Genomic DNA, 19,645 nt, shown 5'->3' with positions numbered 1-19,645 from the left:
CCTGTTTCATAGTAGACTTGCTACGCATTTGCTACACAAACTGAAAACAGTCATTTTGAAGGCCTGTAAGCATGGAAGGAAGCACTCAGTGGGTTATACATCAACACCAGGTCATCTCAGGCACATCTACATACTCAGTTTTGCACAGAAACCACCTGCAACCATACCAATTTGAAGACTTATGCCCTTTGTTGCACAAGTAGACAGTCATCTACCTTCTTTTGCAAATTCCAATTTTGGAACTTCTAGAAGTAATTTTGGTTGTCGAATAGATGTCTATAAGTTTAAAGTCATGTTGTTTGAGTTGTTAAACAAATATTCCAACTTGGTTGATGTTTCTAAATTGTATTGGTCTTGGTATAACAGTTCCTATTTTTCTGCATGGCAAGTAAATATGCATTGTACCTAGCCCATTTGACTTCTATTGAGTGAATTCGACCACCTAGAGTGGTAAGTCGAATTCCTCACTGTATATAATGATGTAAAGACATGGAAAATAATTTGGTTGGTCAGTGTGAAGAAGTTAGTCTACAAAATTTTGTATTTTTGTATCATTTCCTCAAGCGAATAGAAGAAGGCAGAAGGTGTTTTGACAGGGATTCTTGTGTCAGATGTCTGTTGGTATGTGTATTCTCTTTGTTATCAGTGTTTCTTATGTTTCCATGGTGTGAAAACAATTCTTCATGCTCAGCTTAAAGGAATTATGCAGAATTCACTTTTTGCTTTGTTTTATATTAGCTGAACATTCATGTGTTTCCTTTTCTTCTAATCGCAATTTGAATTCATCTATAGTTTGATGCTCTTATTGTCACCTTTTGATGTTGCACTCATCCACTCACTACAACGAAACTTGGTTAATTATCAACAGAGTTGCCTATCCTGCCCCTGCTCAAAATATCATCATCATCCCTTATTCACTTGAATCATTAACTATACTGAGCCTATTCGAAGTGGATCTTCCTTCTTTCACCTACCTTCAAACAACAACTTAAACCTACCTTTTTGATCTGCTTAACCAGCCTAAGATCAAGAAAGATTTTGGTCACTTGATTGATTCAATGAAACCCTAGTGAGAGAGCCCTCTCCAAGGCTATTAGGGCTCAATCCTAGCCTAAAAGTGGTCTATGGTTACCTCTGGAATTTCTCACCTCAACCTAGGGAAATTTACGGAGTGCTAACATATTGGCGCCATTGTCGGGGAACGAGAGTCAAATTTTTCCCTGGGAAGACTTTTCATTTGAGAACTATATCCTAGCCCTGTGGGTGACAGGCTACTAGACATCAATAGGTTGAACAATCACCTTGAAAAACAGTGTTGAGATCAGTTGCAGTCTAATTGTGTGAGGAAATCTGGCTTCAAGGAGATACACTAGACAAAATCCTGACCCAAATCCTCCTGAAATTGTAGACAGCCCTGAAAAATTGCTTAGAAGAAAGAGAAGACTTGAAGAAGGTCAAGGGAGTAATAGTCCCCTTGGAAGGTCCTACTCTCTGCCTGAAAGTTTGATTACAGTTGAGGACATTAAATTCGACTTACCTTTTGAACACTCTTTTTAGGACCAAGTCTGAATCTTTTATTTTTGAAACTGTCATAGATGAGTCAATATTGAGACCTTATATCCCACCTCCAAAGACTGATATCACCGAGTTTGGCAGGAATATATTACATCAGTTTCAAAAGCTTGAGGGTTTAGTCAATAAATTGCAACAGACTGCTGAAAAGGCTAACTATCTTCAAGCAGACAGTCCCTCCCTCATCTACAATCCCTCCCTCATCTTCAGTCCCTACTTCATATGTTGTTCCTACATTCACAGCTTCTTTGAGTCCACCTCACTGCTCTACTCCCATAACATTTGTTGTTTATACACCTCCTATTATAACCACTACTCAACAAACTGTTTTTCTGCCACCTCTTTCATCCATAACAACTACCACCACAACAAGCTCATCATCTACTCAAACATCAACCATCGCTGCTAGGTATGCTCCTCTAAACTTACCTGCACAGTTAAATCCCTTGCCTCAAAATTTTGGTCAAAGACTCCCTCAGTATGATGGCATTGGTGAACTTACTGCGAGACAACATGTAGACAAGGTCATTGATTTTATTGATCTTGAAGAGGTTGATCACGAGGATGTAAAGATGAGGTTATTAGCACAGAGTTTCTCCGGGGAGGTGAAAAAATGGTTCAGAGGTGTGAGAGCTAGAACTTTTGCCACTTTCCAAGAACTTGAAGATGCCTTCATTGCAAGATGGGGTGAGAAAAAGAACCCTTTGCAAATCCTTGTTGAGTATGATAGCTTGAAAAGACAACCTGGCGAGACAGTCCAAGACTTTTCAACAAGATTCAACAAAGTCTATAACTCCATTCCAGCAGATATAAAGCCTCCTCCTGGATTAGCCTTGCTCCACTACCCCGATGGTTTCGATCCAGAGATGGCGTACCAACTTAGAGAAAGGAACCCTGCAACACTTGAAGACATGCAGAGCAATGCAGTTAGTGTGGAGGCAAACCTTTTGGTGAAGAAGTCTAAGATGAAGTCAAAAAGGAAAGTAACCATTAAAGAAGAACCTTCTACATCATCTGAAGCAAAATTGGACACCTTAGTAAAGACCATGGAGAAGATGACACTGTCAGATAGAGTTGTCGCAAGAGAACCCCAAGGAGGTCCGCAAATTCGGAATCCAAACTTTAGGAGGCAGCAGCAAATCCAAATTAAGCAAAGGGAGCAAAGAGGTCCAGAACAACAACAACAACAGCAGGTGAGACCCCCTTTCCAGTAGAACTATGCACAAGATCAAGATGAGGAAGATGAAGAAGCGCCTGAAGACCAAATCCACTTTTTCGGTGATGGGCAGCAAACTGTGTATTTAACTAAGGAAGACCAAGAGCAGTTCGAAAATGTTAGTTTTTGGTAGCATCGGAAGTGCTCTAGCCTTGAAAATTGGTGGAGAGGCTATGGAACATGAGTTCTAAAGAACCCAGAAACTATTTGGTGAAATTCCACCTGGATTGTATTTTATTATAATACTTTCAATGGGGTTCCTAAGTCTAAACTTAGAAAAATTAAAATATTAATGGGTATTAATCAAAATATGGGTGAGAATGATCTAGAAGGCAGATCAAGTCATGTTTTAATCTTAGCCATTGATTAGAGACTTAATCTTGGTCGTTGAAGACTCAACAGGAAAAGTATAAAATGGAGGCTTAGGGTTTATTTGGAAACACACACATAGAGATTGAGGAAATCGATTTTTTGAGGTGAGAAGTTCTCAGGAGGAAAATCGATTGGAGAGATCTTGCAGCTGAGGGGCAGAGAGAATCCGGGAGGAGGACTTTCCAGAGAATACTTACAGAGAGGCGGAGAGAGCTTGTGGAGGCAGCGCAGTAGCTCGGAGAGCTGATGCAGAAAAGTTGCCTGTCACGTAGAATCCAGAACTGTCAAAATAGCCGAAACTGTCGGGAACTGTCGGAACTACCAGGAGAGCTGACGCAAAGACAGCGCAGTAGCCGGGAGAGCTGACGCAGAAAAGTTGTCTGCCACGCAGAATCCAGAACTACCAGAACTGTGGGGAATTGTCGAACTGCCAAAATTCTCAAGAACTTTCCGAAACAGCTGGGACAGCTGATGCAGAGGGCAGAGAAGGTGACACAGGCCTGATGCAGAGCCAGCGCAGAAATAGCCGGGGTTAGCCGGTCTTGTGCCGGATCAACCAAAATTCTACCGGGTGAAGTGAGGTAAAACTCACTCATATTTTCCACCAGTATTTTCTTTGTAAAGTATTGCTAGATGAGCATCCTAGATATGTATTCAGATATTTCTCCTGCATAATAATAAACTCTCAAAACTGTTGCATCGGTTTTCCCGCATTGGGTTTTTCCGAAGACTATTGTGTCCAAAAATAAGTGTGTCCTATGTATCTTTTTCTTTGCTCTGTTTTCTGTTTCATGAGATCAAATATTTAATTAGTGTAGGCTGCAGAAGTAATTTGCTTCAGTATTCAAAAGAATAACTTGATTAACATATATTAAAAATCAAGTAGGTGAAGTAGATTTAGATTTGTTGCAATAGGGGTTCCTCAAGTCTAGGAATTTTCACATGGTATCAGAGCATTAACCTTGAAACAGGGAGAGAAGACCAGTGCTGAGCAGCGAGGCCGAAAGCTACACTTGGCAACAATTTGAATCCCCTTGAAGGGATTGCGCAGTCCTTGCCAGAAGCAGAGATTCCGAGGAAATATCTCTCTGAGAGAGTCGACAGAGAGGTACGATTTCTAGATCATGAGCTTGCAGAGGCAAAGGGAGTGACGCAGAGCCTCAGCGCAGTGTTTGATGGGCACAGTTTCTATCGGGGCAGAAATCCACTAGAAAAGAATGAAGACACGTAAAAGGGGAATTTTCTCCTCAGAGAACTTTCCACCAGAAAATTCGAATTTCTCACTTGCTGAGTAGTGCTAAGCAGTGACTAGAGGAGTCAGTTCGACAGTTGGGTAGGATGGCATCACATGGGCTCAGAGATCAGGACGGGTTGGAAGGTGCTTCCAACTATGTCATATGGAAGACCAGAATCTTAGTTGTTTTGGAGGAATATGATCTCTAGACCTACGTCAAAAGTGTTGTAGTTGTTCCTGCTGACAACGATCAAAAGAAGAAGTACAGGGCCGAGCAGGGGAAGGCAAAGAGGCTCGTTCTCAATGGAGTTCGAGATCATGTGGTCTCACACTTGTAGGGCAAGGATATAGCCCAAGAGATGTGGGAAACCTTGTCTTCTTTGTATGAAGGCTCTTACAAACAGTGGAAGATGTATTGGAGCAGAAGTTGCAACGGACCTTGATGCAGAAAGGAGAAGGGGTGAACCTCTATTTCAGCATCCTCAGGACACTAGAGACCAGCTTGCTACAGTGGGGCCCACTCCTCAGCCAACCGCGATGGTGAGGATAGCCCTGAATGGAGTCTCAGATGAATGGCAAGTTTTCGTCCAAAGCATATTGGGCAGAGAAAAACTACCTTCATGGGAGGAGATGTGGGCGACTCTTTAACAGGAGGAGTTAAGGAGAGACCTAATGAAGGTCAACCTCAGTGGCAGCAGTGGAAGTGGCACAAAGACGAAGGAGGAGGAGGAGAACGCAACTCTAGCATCGTAGGGACAACAGAAGCCGAAGCGAAAGGACATTTCAATGGTGAAATATTTCAGTTGTGGCGAGTTGGGCCGCTATGCATCCCAGTTCCTTTGAAGAAAAAGGACAAGGATGAGAAACATGATCCTAAGGTTGCTTCAGCAAAGATTGACGAGGATGAGTTTTCCATGAGTGCCCACGCATCTCCAAGCGGGAGATGGGGCGATATTGAGTTGTAGTCGAGTGGACTACATGTGGGCAAGATCCTTGAGGAGTCCACCTCTTGGATCAATTCCTTGCTACGGGAGCCCAAGATTCAGCAGTAGCGAGATGGACTTAGTGTCAGATGATGCAGTGGATTGTTTGGAGGACAGATGCAATAGCTTGGGACCAGAGACTAATCAGTGCAAAGCAAGGTTGGCAGCAAAGCAGTGGGCACAGTGCAGGAGTCAGCAGCAGCGCAGAGGATTCAAAGGGTCAGCAGCAGTCAAATTCCAACATTCATTGTATTATGTTGAACACAGTTAAGTTCAATTAATTTTGGATGTTTTTCAGTTGCTTCTCTCAACAACTAACTTGCAGTACGGATGTAGTGTTAGCAGTGGCGTGCTAGCAGCATTTGAGAGGGAGTTGTAGTACAGATGTGGCAGTGGCAGTGTCATGAGCAACAGTACAGTAGCAGCAACAGCACAATGTTGGTGGCAACAATAGTGCAGAAAGGAGGTGCTTTGGAAATAGAGCAGCATGCAAGTGGATATTGTTGCTAGAGCACTTTCCTCACTAAGAGGGAGTGTTAGTTTTTAGTAGCATCAAAAGTGCTCTAGCCGAAAATTGGTGGAGAGGCTAAGGCACATGAGTTCTAAAGAACTCAAAAACCGTTTGGTGAAATTCCACCCAGATTGTATTTTATTAAAATAATTAATATTTTTAATGGGGTCCCTAAGTCTAAACTTAATAAAATTAAAATATTAATGGGTATTAATCAAAATATGGGTGAGAATGATCTAGAAGGCGGATCAAGTCATGTTTTAATCTTAGTCGTTGATTAGAGACTTAATCTCGGCCGTTGAAGACTCAACAGGAAAAGTGTAAAATGGAGGCTTAGGGTTCATTTGGAAACACACACAGAGAGATTGAGGAAATCGATTTTCTGAGGTGAGTTCTCAGGAGGAAAATCGATTGGGGAGATCTTGCAGCTGAGGGGCAGAGAGAATCCGGGTGAAGGACTTTCCAGAGAATACTTACAGAGAGGCGGAGAGAGCTTGTGGAGGCAGCGCAATCGCCGAGAGCGCTGATGCAGAAAAGTTGTTGGTCACGCAGAATCCAAAATTGTCGGAACAGCCGAAATTATCGGGGAACTGTCGAAACGGCTGGGAACTGTCAGGGTAGCCGGGAGAGCTGACACTGAGGCGGCGCAGTAGCCGGGAGAGCTGACGCAGAGGCAGCGCAGTAGCCGAGAGAGCTGCCGCAAAAAAATTGCCTGTCACGCAGAATCCAAAACTGTCGGAATAGCCGGAACTGCCGGGAACTACTAGGAACTGCCGAAACTGCCGAGAACTGCTAGAACAGCTAGGAGAGCTGACGCAGAGGGAAAAGAAGGTGACGAAGGGCTGACGCAAAGCCAGCGCAGAAATAGCCGAGGCTAGCCAGTCTTATGTCGGATCAGCCGGAATTCTACCGGGTTAAGTGAGGTAAAACTCACTCAGATTTTCCTCCAGTATTTTCTTTGTAAAGGATTGCTAGATGAGCATCCTAGATATGTATTTAGATATTTCTCCTCCATAATAATAAACCCTCAGAACTGTTGCACCGGTTTTCCCGCAATGGGTTTTTCCGGGGACTATTGTGCCCAAAAATAAGAGTGTTGTTAAATTATGGTATGTTCTATGCTTAGAGCAGTTTACTTCTTTTCTTCTTATTAGCCACAGATTAGAAATCACATATACATTAAGTAAAGTGTAGATAGAACATTAAACAATCAACAAAAAACAAGCCAAGACAAGAGACACAAGATGTGGCGGCTAGCCAGGGACAAACCCCAATGCGGGGAAACCCTTTGATCAAATCTTCTTTTATCTTCAATAGTTCAGCAGAGAGAAATAGTACAAAATCAAAATTCTGTAATTTTATATCAGCAGCAGCAAACCCTAGATCAGCAAAGTCAAACTTGGTTAAACGAGTTGAAATTGACCTCCAATATGCTTCGTCAATTTCTGGTCAACTAGCCCTCGAACAGCTTGAAGAAACAGCCCCAAAAATACAATCAAACTATTGTTGACTAAAGTCAACCTGCTGCCCAAAACTAGCACAGTCAACGCTGGTCAAACCAAAGGACATATTGCCTCGATTTCTTCGCCAAAATCTACGGCCTACCTAGGAGAGGCAGCCACACCAAAACCACACCCTTGATGAGTCAACACTTGGTCAATGCAGGTCAAAGATGCCTTCTGCTACCTCAATCAAACTCGGTCAACACAGTCAACAATCTCTGCGTCCTCTTTCAGCCCGCGTCTTCTTGCTTCCCACGTGTGAGAGATCCTCTTCCTTGGGTATACCCAATCATATAAGGAGAGAGAGAGGAATGAGAGATGATGAGATGATTTGAAATGAATCAATCTCACTTGTATTTATATGATTTGTGTCACACATTTAGTTGCTGGCCGACCTTGACAATTTGTCAAATAATTACAAATAAATTCATATCTCCATAAATACTTGTCGGAATCGGATGATCTTTAGATCAATCCTACACCTCTCGACAAGAGGAATCTAGAAAAAATATCAGCTGCCATAAATGAGGTGACCCACATGGAGTTTGGCCCTAGTTGCCAATTTTAACACTCCCTCTCAACTAGGGAGAACTCCATCTGCAATCCGTCTGACTGTCGCTACTATCCCAGCCATCAAATGCACTGCCCTGCACTGCTTGGCCCTGCTCTGCTCTGCTTGAACTATGAAGAAGAAGAAATGATCGAGGATGTATCATACCATCCTCCACTGACCCGAAGTCAGTCTCAGAGTGTGTCATACCACTCTCACTGATCCCAGATCAATGGAGGTCATCCTAGCATAGGGAGTACGATAGATACAACGATGTGTCCATCGATAGTACTACTAATGGTCCCTAACCCCATTTCCCTACTCATTGATCAGATGAGAGGTACTTCCCATGAGTCCCAGACTGCATGGGTAGGATGCCTCGACAGGAGAACTAATCATCCTGTCCACAGGAGAACAAATCATCCTGTCCAACAGTCGCCACAGGAGAACTAATCATCCTGGACCACAGGAGAACTAATCATCCTGTTCCATAGTTGCCACGGAGAACTAATCATCCTGGCCCACAGGAGAACTAATCATCCTGTTCCACAGTCGCCACGGAGTGTCACAGGGGAAGCTTGAACCTTTCACCCTGTACACAGTGCACCACCAGGGAATGGTGAGTCGCCCTATGATTGCATGTCGCTCCAAGAAGTACCCCGCACCTGTTCCACAGTCGCCACGGAGTGTCACAGGGGAAGGTTGAACCTTTCACCCCGTACATAGTGCACCAGCAGGGGATGGTGAGTCGCCCTGTGATCACATGTCGCTCCAAGAAGTACCCCGCGCCCCCCTGGAGCTCCCAGAGTTCAATACATCATACTCGACCCTCATAAGACGGTCTCTGAAAGACACCAAGTCGTTCTCGAAAAGTCAAGAATTTGACCTTTCCCAAGGGCTTCGTCAAAATGTCAGCGACATGTTCATCTGTACCGATATGTTGGAGCCTTATTGATCCCCGTTGCACCATATCCCGAATATAGTAGTACCTGATATCGATATGCTTGGAGCGATCATAAAATACAGGATTCTCTGATAAGCGAATCCCGCTCTAGTTGTCACACAGGATCACGATGGTATCCAATGTAAATCCAAACAGCTCACTGAAGAGCTTTCGCAACCAGACCGCCTCACAAGAGGCCATACTAGCAGCAATATACTCTGCCTCGGCGGTGCTCAAAGCCACCAACTTCTGCTTCCTGCTCATCCCAGATATCGAGGCAGATCCCAAAGAGAAACAGCACCCGGAAGTGTTCTTTCGGTCCACCACACTGCTTGCCCAATCAGCATCGGTATATCCATGTAGTCTCACATCTCCGACAGTGTATCTCAACCCATGAGTGATTGTGCCACAAAGATATCTCAACAGATTCTTGGCACCAATCCAATGTGAGTGGTGAGGCTCAACCATATTTGACTCAACGTGTTGACTGCAAAACATATATCCAAACGAGAGTTCACCAAGAACATCAATGCTCCAATGAGTTTACGATACTCGGTAGCATTTCGTAAAACGGGTCCGGCAGCACTACCGCTTAACTTCTTGAAGCCAAGCTCCATTGGGGTAGTCACAGGCTTGCAGTCCACCATACCGAATCTCTCCAACATCTTCACCACATATTTTCCTTAAGATAGGAAAATATCCCCTGGCTTCTGCCAGACTTCTAGTCCTAGGAAATAGTGCATCAATCCTAGGTCCTTCATCTCAAATTTAGAAGCCAACTCCCTCTTACATTTGTGAATGAGAGGGTCTACACCTGTTAGAAAGAGGTCGTCAACGTACAACACCAGTATGAGAGGATTGTCATCTTAAAACTTAAAGTAAAGGTTAGGGTCGGCTTCACTCCTAGTGAATCCCAACTTCATCAAGTAGCTATCGATCCTCTCATACCATGCTCGAGGTGCTTGCTTCAGCCCATAGAGGGCCTTCTTCAACCTGCACACATGAAATTCTCGATCATGAATCTCAAATCCTTCGAGTTGCTCCACATAAACCTCCTCTTTGATTGAACCATGCAAGAACGCGGTCTCGACATCCATCTGATGTAGATTCCATCCTTGCGAAGCAGCAAGGGCTGTGATCGAGCATATGGTGGTATATCCAGCAACAGGTGCAAATATCTCGTCATAGTCTATACCTTCCTTCTGAGAGAAGCCCCAAGCGACAAAACGAGCCTTATACTTTTCCGCACTTCCATCAACTGCATGCTTTATCTTGTAAAGCCATTTCGAAGTGACAACTGCTTTGTCCTGGGGTTTGGGGACGACATCCCAGACATCGTTTTTCATGATGAACTCATATTCCTCAATCATAGCATCCTTCCATACTTGATGCTTGACAGCTTCTGCGAATGACGAAGGCTCATTTTGGATGATCGTGCTCATGATGGGTAGGTATCCCTGATACCTGGTCGGCTTCTTACTTTCCCGGAAGGTTCCCCTGGGTGCAACGTGCCTTTCAGCATCATCAAGTGTCCCCCTAAGCCATGAAGGCCTCTTCCTAGAAGAGGAAGGCTCTTGCGGAGGGGGATCAATAAGATCCATAGGTTCTTCCACATCAGGCATCATCTCATCTTCCTTCTCCTTTGGTTCCCGGGTGTCAGCTTCTTTAGATCCCCTTTGAGTAGGAAGATTGTCAACTTTGCTAAGAGCCATATCTTCGTCAAAGGTGACATCATGGCTAATCTCGATTTCCCTTTGACCAGCCACAGATTCTATAGCCCTTAGTGTTTTCGCAATAGCCCACGAAGATTCCTTTCTTTCGTGATGCACCCAATTTATTCCTCTTCTCCTTCGACACATGGAAATATACCGAACTTCCAAAAATTCTAAAATGAGATACGTCAGGTTTCTTACCAGTGAACATCTCTACGGGAGTCTTGGAACCCAATGCTTGATGAGGGCATCGGTTTTGCACATATACAGCGGTTTTCACAGCTTCGGCCCATAGAAACTTCGAAAGTCTTTGATCATGAAGCATAGCACATACAGCTTCCACAATCGTACAATTCTTCCTTTCCGCCACACCATTCTACTCAAGAGTATATGGTGTTGTACTCTCCCTCTTAATGCCAGCCTCTTTGCAAAAGTCATGGAACTCATTGGATTCATACTCAGTCCCATTATCAATCCTTAAGATCTTGATCTTCTTTTCAGTTTGATTCTCGATCAAGGCTTCGAAGTGACGAAACCAAGTGAACACTTCATCCTTCTTTTTCGAGAAGTATATAGTCTTGCGAGAATAATCCTCTGTAAAAGTGAAGTAATATAAATATCCTCCCAAAGAGTTCACAGGCATCATACCAGATATGTCTGAGTGAACCAACTGCAATATATCGAAGGTATTGCTTTGGCTTGAGGGGAACGGTCCCCTTTTGAGCTTTCCTTCGGCACATCCAGGACATACACCTTCTTGCTCTACTCGGAACTTGGGCATCCCTGTCACCATTTGTTTTGCATTGGGTAGAGCTTTATAATGAAGGTGAGCAAACCTCTGATGCCATAGTTCGGACTGAAGTGATGTGTCACAAGACATGACACCGAGCGGACTTCCTCCGACCTGATATAATGAATCGACTCGAAACCCAAGGGTGAAACCTTCCTTAAAATTCTTTTTCCATACACGTACCTTGCCATCAATGAAGTTTACCTTGTAGCCTTTGTCCTCCATTGCCAAAATGTACACCAGGTTCTTTTTTAGATCAGGTACATATAGGACTTCTTGCAAATGAATTGTATTACCCTGATTCAATTGAAGAGTGACATTCCCTACGCCTTTCATGGGATATTTTGCATTGTCCCCAAAAACAATTTCCAAGTTGGTCTCCTTTTCTATCAGATTAGAGAGAGCTTCTTTGTAACCAGTGAAATGCCTTGAGGCACCACTATCAATAAGCCAATTTCCAAGCGAATCCAGGGGAACAGTAGTAGGAGGGCCTCTGGTAGACAATATTCATCTTGCTTATTGTTAACAACATTAGATTCATACTTGGAGTTTCTTGCCTTCTTGAAGGGTTGTCCTCTTCCTTGATTTCCAACATTTCTTTTACCTCTGCCATTGGACCTGCCATTCCTTGGATTGCCTTGAGAGTGATTTTGGTCATCGTCATGGTGTGAGTCCCTTTTATCAGGGCACTCCCTCACATAGTGGCCTATTTTGTTGCAGTAGTAACATTGACCTTTTCTTCAACCCTTTGGTCCAGCCTTTCCTTTGGATTTAGCCCCAGAATTGTTTCTTTTTTTAGCAAGAGAAGAAAAGGCAGAGGGATGGCCTTTAAGTGCAGGCATTTCTTGCTCTTCCATCCTTGTCTCTTCTTGAATACATCTAGCCATCAATTCCTCAAATCCTAGGATGACATTATTGTTGAGAAGAGTAGTCCTGAATATATGCCATTCAGGTGGTAGTCCTCCAAGAGTTGTGATAGTCATTTCCCTGTCAGGGACTACTTCCCCAATAGATAGGAGATCATTCTTGATCTCGGTGATCCTTAAGAAATATGCTTGCATACTCTCACATTTTCCCTTCTTAATTTCCTTCAGCTTATTTCTAAGGAACAAAACTTGATTTGCATCATTAACTTTAAATAAACTCACTAGTCTATCGTAGATTTCATTGGTGGTTGTCAGCTCGGAAACATTAGCCACCAGGCGCTTGTCGATAGAGTCCCGGATGATCTTCCTTGCTTTGACTTCTCCCTTGGAACACTTGCTTTTGGCAGCAACAGATGCATTTGATGGAGGCGCAACAATATTGCCTCTCACACAGTCCAACACTTCCTGATCTTCTAAAGTCAGATCGAGATACATCTTCCATCCGTGATCGTCAAACTTCTCACGGATCTTGTCTTCGGTGAGGAAGAGTGTTGAGGACCCCATGAAGTTCTTAGGATAGCCTTGCCAACCTCCTCTTCGGTGATTGCTCTTGCTCTTGCTTGGGCTTTGTCTTCACCTCAACTCTGATACCATGTTAAATTATGGTATGTTCTATGCTTAGAGCAGTTTACTTCTTTTCTTGTTATTAGTCACAGATTAGCAATCACGTATACATTAAGTAAAGCGCAGATAGAACATTAAACGATCAACAGAAAACAAGCCAAGACAAGGGACACAAGATGTGGCGGCTAGCTAGGGACAAACCCCAATGCGGGGAAACCCTTTGATCAAATCTTCTTTTATCTTCAATAGTTCAGCAGAGAGAAATAGTACAAAATCAGAGTTCTGTAATTTTATATCAGCAGCAACAAACCCTAGATTAGCAAAGTCAAACTTGGTCAAACGAGTTGAAATTGACCTCCAATATGCTTCGTCAATTTCCAGTCAACTAGCCCTTGAACAGCCTGAAGAAACAGCCCTTGAACAGCCCCAAAAACACAGTCAAACTGTTGTTGACTGAAGTCAACCTGCTGCCCAAAACTAGGGCAGTCAACACTGGTCAAACCAGAGGTCAGATTGCCTCGGTTTCTGTGCCAAAATCTGCGGCCTGCCTAGGAGAGGCAGCCACACCAAAACCGCACCCTTGATGAGTCAACGCTTGGTCAACGCAAGTCAAAGATGCCTTCTGTTGCCTCAATCAAACTCGGTCAACACAGTCAACAATTTTTGCGTCCTCTTTCCTGCGTCCTCTTTCAGCCTGCGTCTTCTTGCTTCCCACGTGTGAGAGATCCTCTTCCTTGTGTATACCCAATCATACAAGGAGAGAGAGAAGAATGAGAGATGATGAGATGATTTGAAATGAATCAATCTCACTTGTATTTATATGATTTGTGCCACACATTTAGTTGCCAGCACACCTTGACAATTTGTCAAGTAATTACAAATAAATTCATATCTCCATAAATACGTGTCGGAATCGATGATCTTTAGATCAATCCTACACCTCTCGACAAGAGGAATCTAGGAAAAATATCAACTGCCATAAATGAGGTGACCCACATGGAGTTTGGCCCTAGTTGCCAATTTTAACATGTGTCCTATGTATCTTGTTCGTTGCTCTGTTTTCTGTTTCATGAGATCAAATATTTAATTAGCGTACGTTGTATAAGTTATTTGCTTCAGTATTCAGAAGAATAACTTGGTTAATGTATATTAAAAATCAAGTAGATGAAGTAGATTCAAATTTGCTGCAGTAGGGGTTCCTCCGAGTCTAGGAATTTTCACAGAAAACCCCTTGACAAAGGAAGAGGAGTTGTTATTTACTCAGTCTCAAGATGACATCATGATGGCTGAATCAGAGGAGTATAAAAAGGGTTACCAAAATGCCATTATGCAGGTCCAAAAGCAGTACAATTTAAGAAGTAAAAATGTTGGAGCCAGTTCTGCAAAGAAAGATGTAGCAGGCAGCAGTCAGAAAAAGGATGCACCAAGTAGCAACAATCAAAAGAAGGATGACTCTTCCAAAGACAAGGCAGACAAGAAGGATCCAACTCCTAAGGAGACAGATAAGATGCAGAATCTTTTTAATTTTGAAGTTGAACTTGCTAAAATTAAAATTTCCATTCCTTTAAGTGAATTGTTAAAGAATGATCAGTATAGGGTTCAGATTATAAAGGCTTTGAAGATTGAGAAGACTTCTGATACTATTAATGTAATTGATGATCATCCCGCCATCTTATTTGGACCAAAGATTGAAGACAAGAGTTAGGATGGTGAAGTGCCTCCTTTCTATGTGAGCCTAAATGTACATGATGTAATCCTTCATAATGCTATGCTGGACTCAGGGGCTTCCCACAACTTGATGTCGAAGGTAATCATGGAGAGGCTTGGGCTTGATGTGACTAGACCATACAAAGACTTGTATTCTTTTGACTCTAGCAAAGTGAAGTGTTTGGGACTGATAAAAGACCTAGCGGTTTCCCTAACTCAAATTCCATCCAAGAGCATGGTGATGGATATTGTAGTGGCGGACATACCTCCTAAGTTTGGAATGCTCTTATCAAGGTCATGGATAGCAAAATTGCAAGGGGTTGTGCAGACCAACATGTCATACATCATTGTTTCAGTTTTTGGTGGCCAAACTAGGAGACTTTACTGGGAACCATTGATGACATACATGATTACCAGCAAGAAAAAGCCTACCAATCACCCTATTTATGCAGTACATTCTGATTTGGATTCATTCATCTTGTTCAACACTGAGTGTCCTGAAGAGGAGAAGAAAAGTTCAATTGTCATCTCAAAGCTAGAGGAAGGGGAAGACAAGAAACGGGACAGCAATATAGATGATAAGAAAGGCAGAGAGTTGAAGGCCAAGGTGGATGAGGAAGAAGGGGAAAAACATCTTTGGAGTATGCATTTTGATGGTGCAGCAAACAAGGAATTGGTGCAGGCGTGTGGATAATCAGTCCAGTAATTGGAAAGTCCAAGTTGTGTTCCTACAAGTTGGCTTTTGACTGCACCAACAATGTAGCTGAGTATGAGGCACTCCTTTTGGGCTTGCAGGTTTTGAAAAGGTCAGGGACTAAAAGAATATCAATCTATGGAGATTCAGAATTGATCATCAAAGGTGAGTACCAAACAAAACACCCTCGGATGTGGGCTTACCGTAATGTTGTCCTAGATTTTCTGCAATGTTTTCCTGAGTACAATTTGTCCGTTATTCCTAGGAGACAGAATGCTATTGCAGATGCCCTAGCTACATCTGCTTGTGATTTTGAGATTCCAATTCACCCTAATAAAAAGTATGAAATTGAAGTCAGGCATAGGCCCGTTGTCCTGGATAATGTGAGGTATTGGCAGGTTTTTGAAAATGATAGGCAGCTGGAAAATTTTCTGTTAATGAAGGAAGAATTTTCCAAGATGCAGATTGATCATGACAACGGATGGGAAGAAGGTGAAAAGGAAAATTTTATAAATCAGATCAGAGAAAACTTGGACAAACATGTGGCAGATTTGAAGGTGTTGCAGTTGAAAGACAATGTCATTCCGAGAGGGTTGGTACCACTTGAAGAACTTTTTGACCAAAATGATGTGGCTCAAAGGCCAAAATTGATGCCTACCGAAACAGGGGTAGAGGAGTGTAACATAGGCACAGAAGACAAGCCCAAAATGGTCAAGCTGTCCAAATCTTTAAGCCCGGAAATGAAGCAGTACATTGATCTCCTGACAGAATATTCCGATGTATTTGCATGGGGGTACAATGATTTGAAGGTCTATGATAAAGGAGTCATTCAACATACTATCCCAATCAAAGAAGACCAAAAGCCATTCAAACAGAAGCTTTGGAGGATAAACCTGTTTTGTTGCCTTTGATCGAAAAAGAGGTAAGAAATTATTTGATGCCGGAATTATTGTGCCTCTCAGATTTTCTAAGTGGTTGTCTAACTTAGTTCCAGTCAGGAAGAAGACGAGAGAAATCAAGTTGTGTGTGGATTTTAGAAATTTAAACAAGGTGTCTCTCAAGGACAATTATCCCTTGCCCAAGATGGATCACATTCTTCAAAGGGTGGTAGGTTCAAGAAGGATGTCGCTGCTGGATGGTTTTTCAGGATACAACCAGATTCTTGTTCATCCGGAGGATCAAGACAAAACTACATTTACCACACCGTGGGGTACCTTCATGTATGCCAAAATGCCCTTTGGTTTGATGAATGTGGGAGCCACGTTTCAGTGAGCTATGGATATAGCTTTTGCTGATGAGAAGGACATATTTTTGGTCATATATCTTGATGATATCACTGTGTATTCAAAGTTTAATGAGGATCATTTGCAGCACCTAAGGATTGTGTTTGAAAAGTGTAGAAGGTATGGCATCTCTTTGAATCCTAAGAAGTCTTTGTTTGGGTTGGAAGAAGGCAAGTTGTTAGGACATATAATTTCCAAAGATGGCATTAGAATAGATCCTAGCAGAATAGAAGCAATTCAAAAGGTGGACATTCCAAGAAACAAGAAGGAAATTCAGTCTTTTCTTGGGAGAATAAACTTCTTAAGGAGGTTCATCCCCAACTTAGCAGAGATCATAAGGGCAATTACAAACATGCTGAAGAAAGACTTTTGATTGTTGTCCACCCCACTTGAATGGCATGACTTTTAAAGCTATGTTACTGAATAAGGAATGTGAATGACATGAGAAACAAGGCTAGAGGTTTTTGGAAAGTAAAATTACATGAAAGGTTTTCAGGAGATAAAGAGTACATGAGACCTGGCACCCCTAATCCATGTATCTTATTCATATAAAATTGACTAGCAATGTACAAATGTACTGTCCAGGCAGAAACAGAAACAGGAATGTGAAGGGGAATGGAATGAGAAACAGATATCCTAGTTAGATTTGGTGAATAGTTTGAAAGTAACAGGGCTGGGTACAAATAGCAGGTGGTGTTACCAAAAAGTGGAATGGGAATGGAACGAAAAACAGACCTAGATGTTTTCAGGAGATAATATTACATGAACATATAGAATTGATTGTCAAGGGACTAATGATCTGTCATTATGAGAATGGAAACAATAAAAGAAAAGGAAATGGAATGAGAATAGTTTAAAGTAACAGGGGCAAATGCAAGTCTTCGATGAATTTCACAAATTCAACAATCCCTCAAACCTGGAACATAAAATCTAAACGAAAAGAAGTCTATGCTTTGCGGTGCAGCGCTTCCTGTCATGTTTTCTGAAGAATTTAAACATAAAAATATTTTTTTTAAAATAAAAAATTAAGAAAACTATAGGAGCAAGATTCGACTGCAATAGTCTTCGTTGTACTTAACTTGGCAGCAACATAAAATTTGACGAAATTTCCGTAAATTATGGGCATGGTGTAGTTAACATATTTTCCACTGTCTTTAAAAAATTTCAACGTACTTCCCACCGTATTTGATAGTATACAGTATACTTTTCACTGTCGTTGATAATATAACGAATATCTTGGATTCCCGTGGAACCATAAACCCAAATATAATCCAAAAATCTCAAAATATTTTTAAAAACCCTATAACTATAAACTAAATAGCCAAATGACTTGTATTTTCTGATTTATTGAGCATTTCGTAATACTGAAATTCTTCCAAAAATTGAAACAAAATTCATATTTTCATCCCTTGAGGCGTATACTGTATTGAATTGGAGCTAGACTGAAATTGTTTTTCAAAGTGACATATTTTTTTCCATGCCGAACCTTATTGGAATTCATATTTAGATTCGAATCTTGCCATGAAACACAGACAAATTAAAATTTTAGGACCTTACCTCTTGCATGAAGAGATTTTTTGATGTTGGGAAGGTGCCGTTGGAATCGTTTTCATTGAAGCTGGGCGTCGTATTGCACATCACCACACGTTTGCGCCCCCACGCTTTTCTTGACCCCTGGTTAATTGACCCAACAAGCTCTGCAATTAATGATGTGATGTACAATCAAAATCGTCACCGGAGGCAACAATTTAGAGGAAGAAATAACAAACTTACAGGAATTTTAAGCTGCCGCGGCGGCGTTGTGATTCGAAACTGTGACGGCCCTCGAATGGGCGTTAGCGCAGAACAGCTGTGCGTGCACTCCATACAATTCCGTTTAATTTTAACACACCATTAAGCTACCTGAGATAGTATATGATTTTTGGGTTCCCGGGTTCATTCGAATCCTCAATGGTTTTCGAACCACAAAAGCGATTTTCAATTTAATAACTGCTGTTTCTGCAATTCCCGGTATATGGATAGAAATCACCAAACAATTCCAGAGGTTTTCCTGTAAATCGCCAAACTATGGATGCCGCTGCCAGGTCATCGTCTGACGTGTCCTTTCACATACGCTGAAGATTTCAATGTCCAAACTGAATAAAGACAAGGCTTTACTATCTTGGTAATTTGGCCTATTCTTTTTTTCTTCCCCAACGGTGGATTATCCATTTAGAAGGGTGGAATATTCATTTTTCCTTTCATCATAGTTCTCGATTATCCATTTGGAAGATGGAATATCACCTTACAAGAATTTCAAAGTGTTGTTTATTTTTTAAAATAAAAATATGTAGTTCAAAGGATTTGGATTTAAATTTAATGGTAAAAATTAGAAGTTCTTTACCATGGGAGAAGGTTCAATTTTTATGACGGTCTAACGTGAAGCTAGGATTTTGAAGTAGTGGTAGTATTTTGTAGTATTTTGAAGTAGTGGTTTTACTAGAGACATCATATTAAAGGATATGGTGATCGTACACACATGAGTGGAGTGGATCAAAGGTCACTCCATGTCTTTCAATTTTATTTAACCCTATAACAAGTGAACATTTAATCTTTTTAGATGGTAATCATGCTTTAGCACCATTAGAGTATGTGGGGATCAAAGATCCCACCACATAGCACAAGTATGAGATGGGTTCACATGTAGGTTTAATGGCTTCATCCGTGGTGATGGTCTCCTTATGGTGAAGTTATTTGGTGTCCCTTTAATCAATGGATAGATACACTGCTTGAGGGGATTTGATCATAGTGTTCTCATGGCAAGTATAGGAGATGTTGCACGATTGATAGACACATCAGGGAGTTGGTTGGTTAAAAATCCACCTCAATTAAGCATTATTGCCCTTGGTCCATCAGAGTACTCAGGCTTTTATTGTTGTGGATGTTCATATATAGCAAGATTCTAGTTCACTCTTGGATGGTAATCAAGCCTTGTAGTAAGGCTTTTAGTTTTTTTCTCTACTTCAAGAGGGGAATTTGTAGTTTGTTCTAAAGAATTTCAGTGGGTCGTTTGGGAGCAGATTGTTTGTAAGTTGGTATGTCTCTTG

General features: G+C 41.9%; 1 protein-coding gene across 1 annotated transcript in view; it reads right to left on the bottom strand.

Moving 5' to 3' along the window:
* LOC149138627 (Haloacid dehalogenase-like hydrolase (HAD) superfamily protein) overlaps positions 1 to 18,704 on the bottom strand; it is a 232,583-nt gene extending 213,879 nt beyond the window's left edge. The window contains exons 1-2 of the mRNA XM_089447098.1: positions 18,333 to 18,704; positions 18,117 to 18,233 (exon numbers count right to left, since the gene is read on the bottom strand). Coding sequence (XP_089303224.1) covers positions 18,117 to 18,233; positions 18,333 to 18,425 — 210 coding nt within the window. The 5' untranslated portion in view covers positions 18,426 to 18,704. The remainder of the gene's footprint in view (positions 1 to 18,116; positions 18,234 to 18,332) is intronic.
* Positions 18,705 to 19,645: the final 941 nt, after the last annotated feature.

The sequence above is a fragment of the Pinus tabuliformis genome, chromosome X (genome assembly GCF_031772625.1).
Source record: "Pinus tabuliformis cultivar Carrire ecotype Pingquan chromosome X, CPIR1, whole genome shotgun sequence".
NCBI classification, from domain to species: domain Eukaryota; kingdom Viridiplantae; phylum Streptophyta; class Pinopsida; order Pinales; family Pinaceae; genus Pinus; species Pinus tabuliformis.
This window is presented reverse-complemented; position numbering and strand designations above follow the sequence as displayed.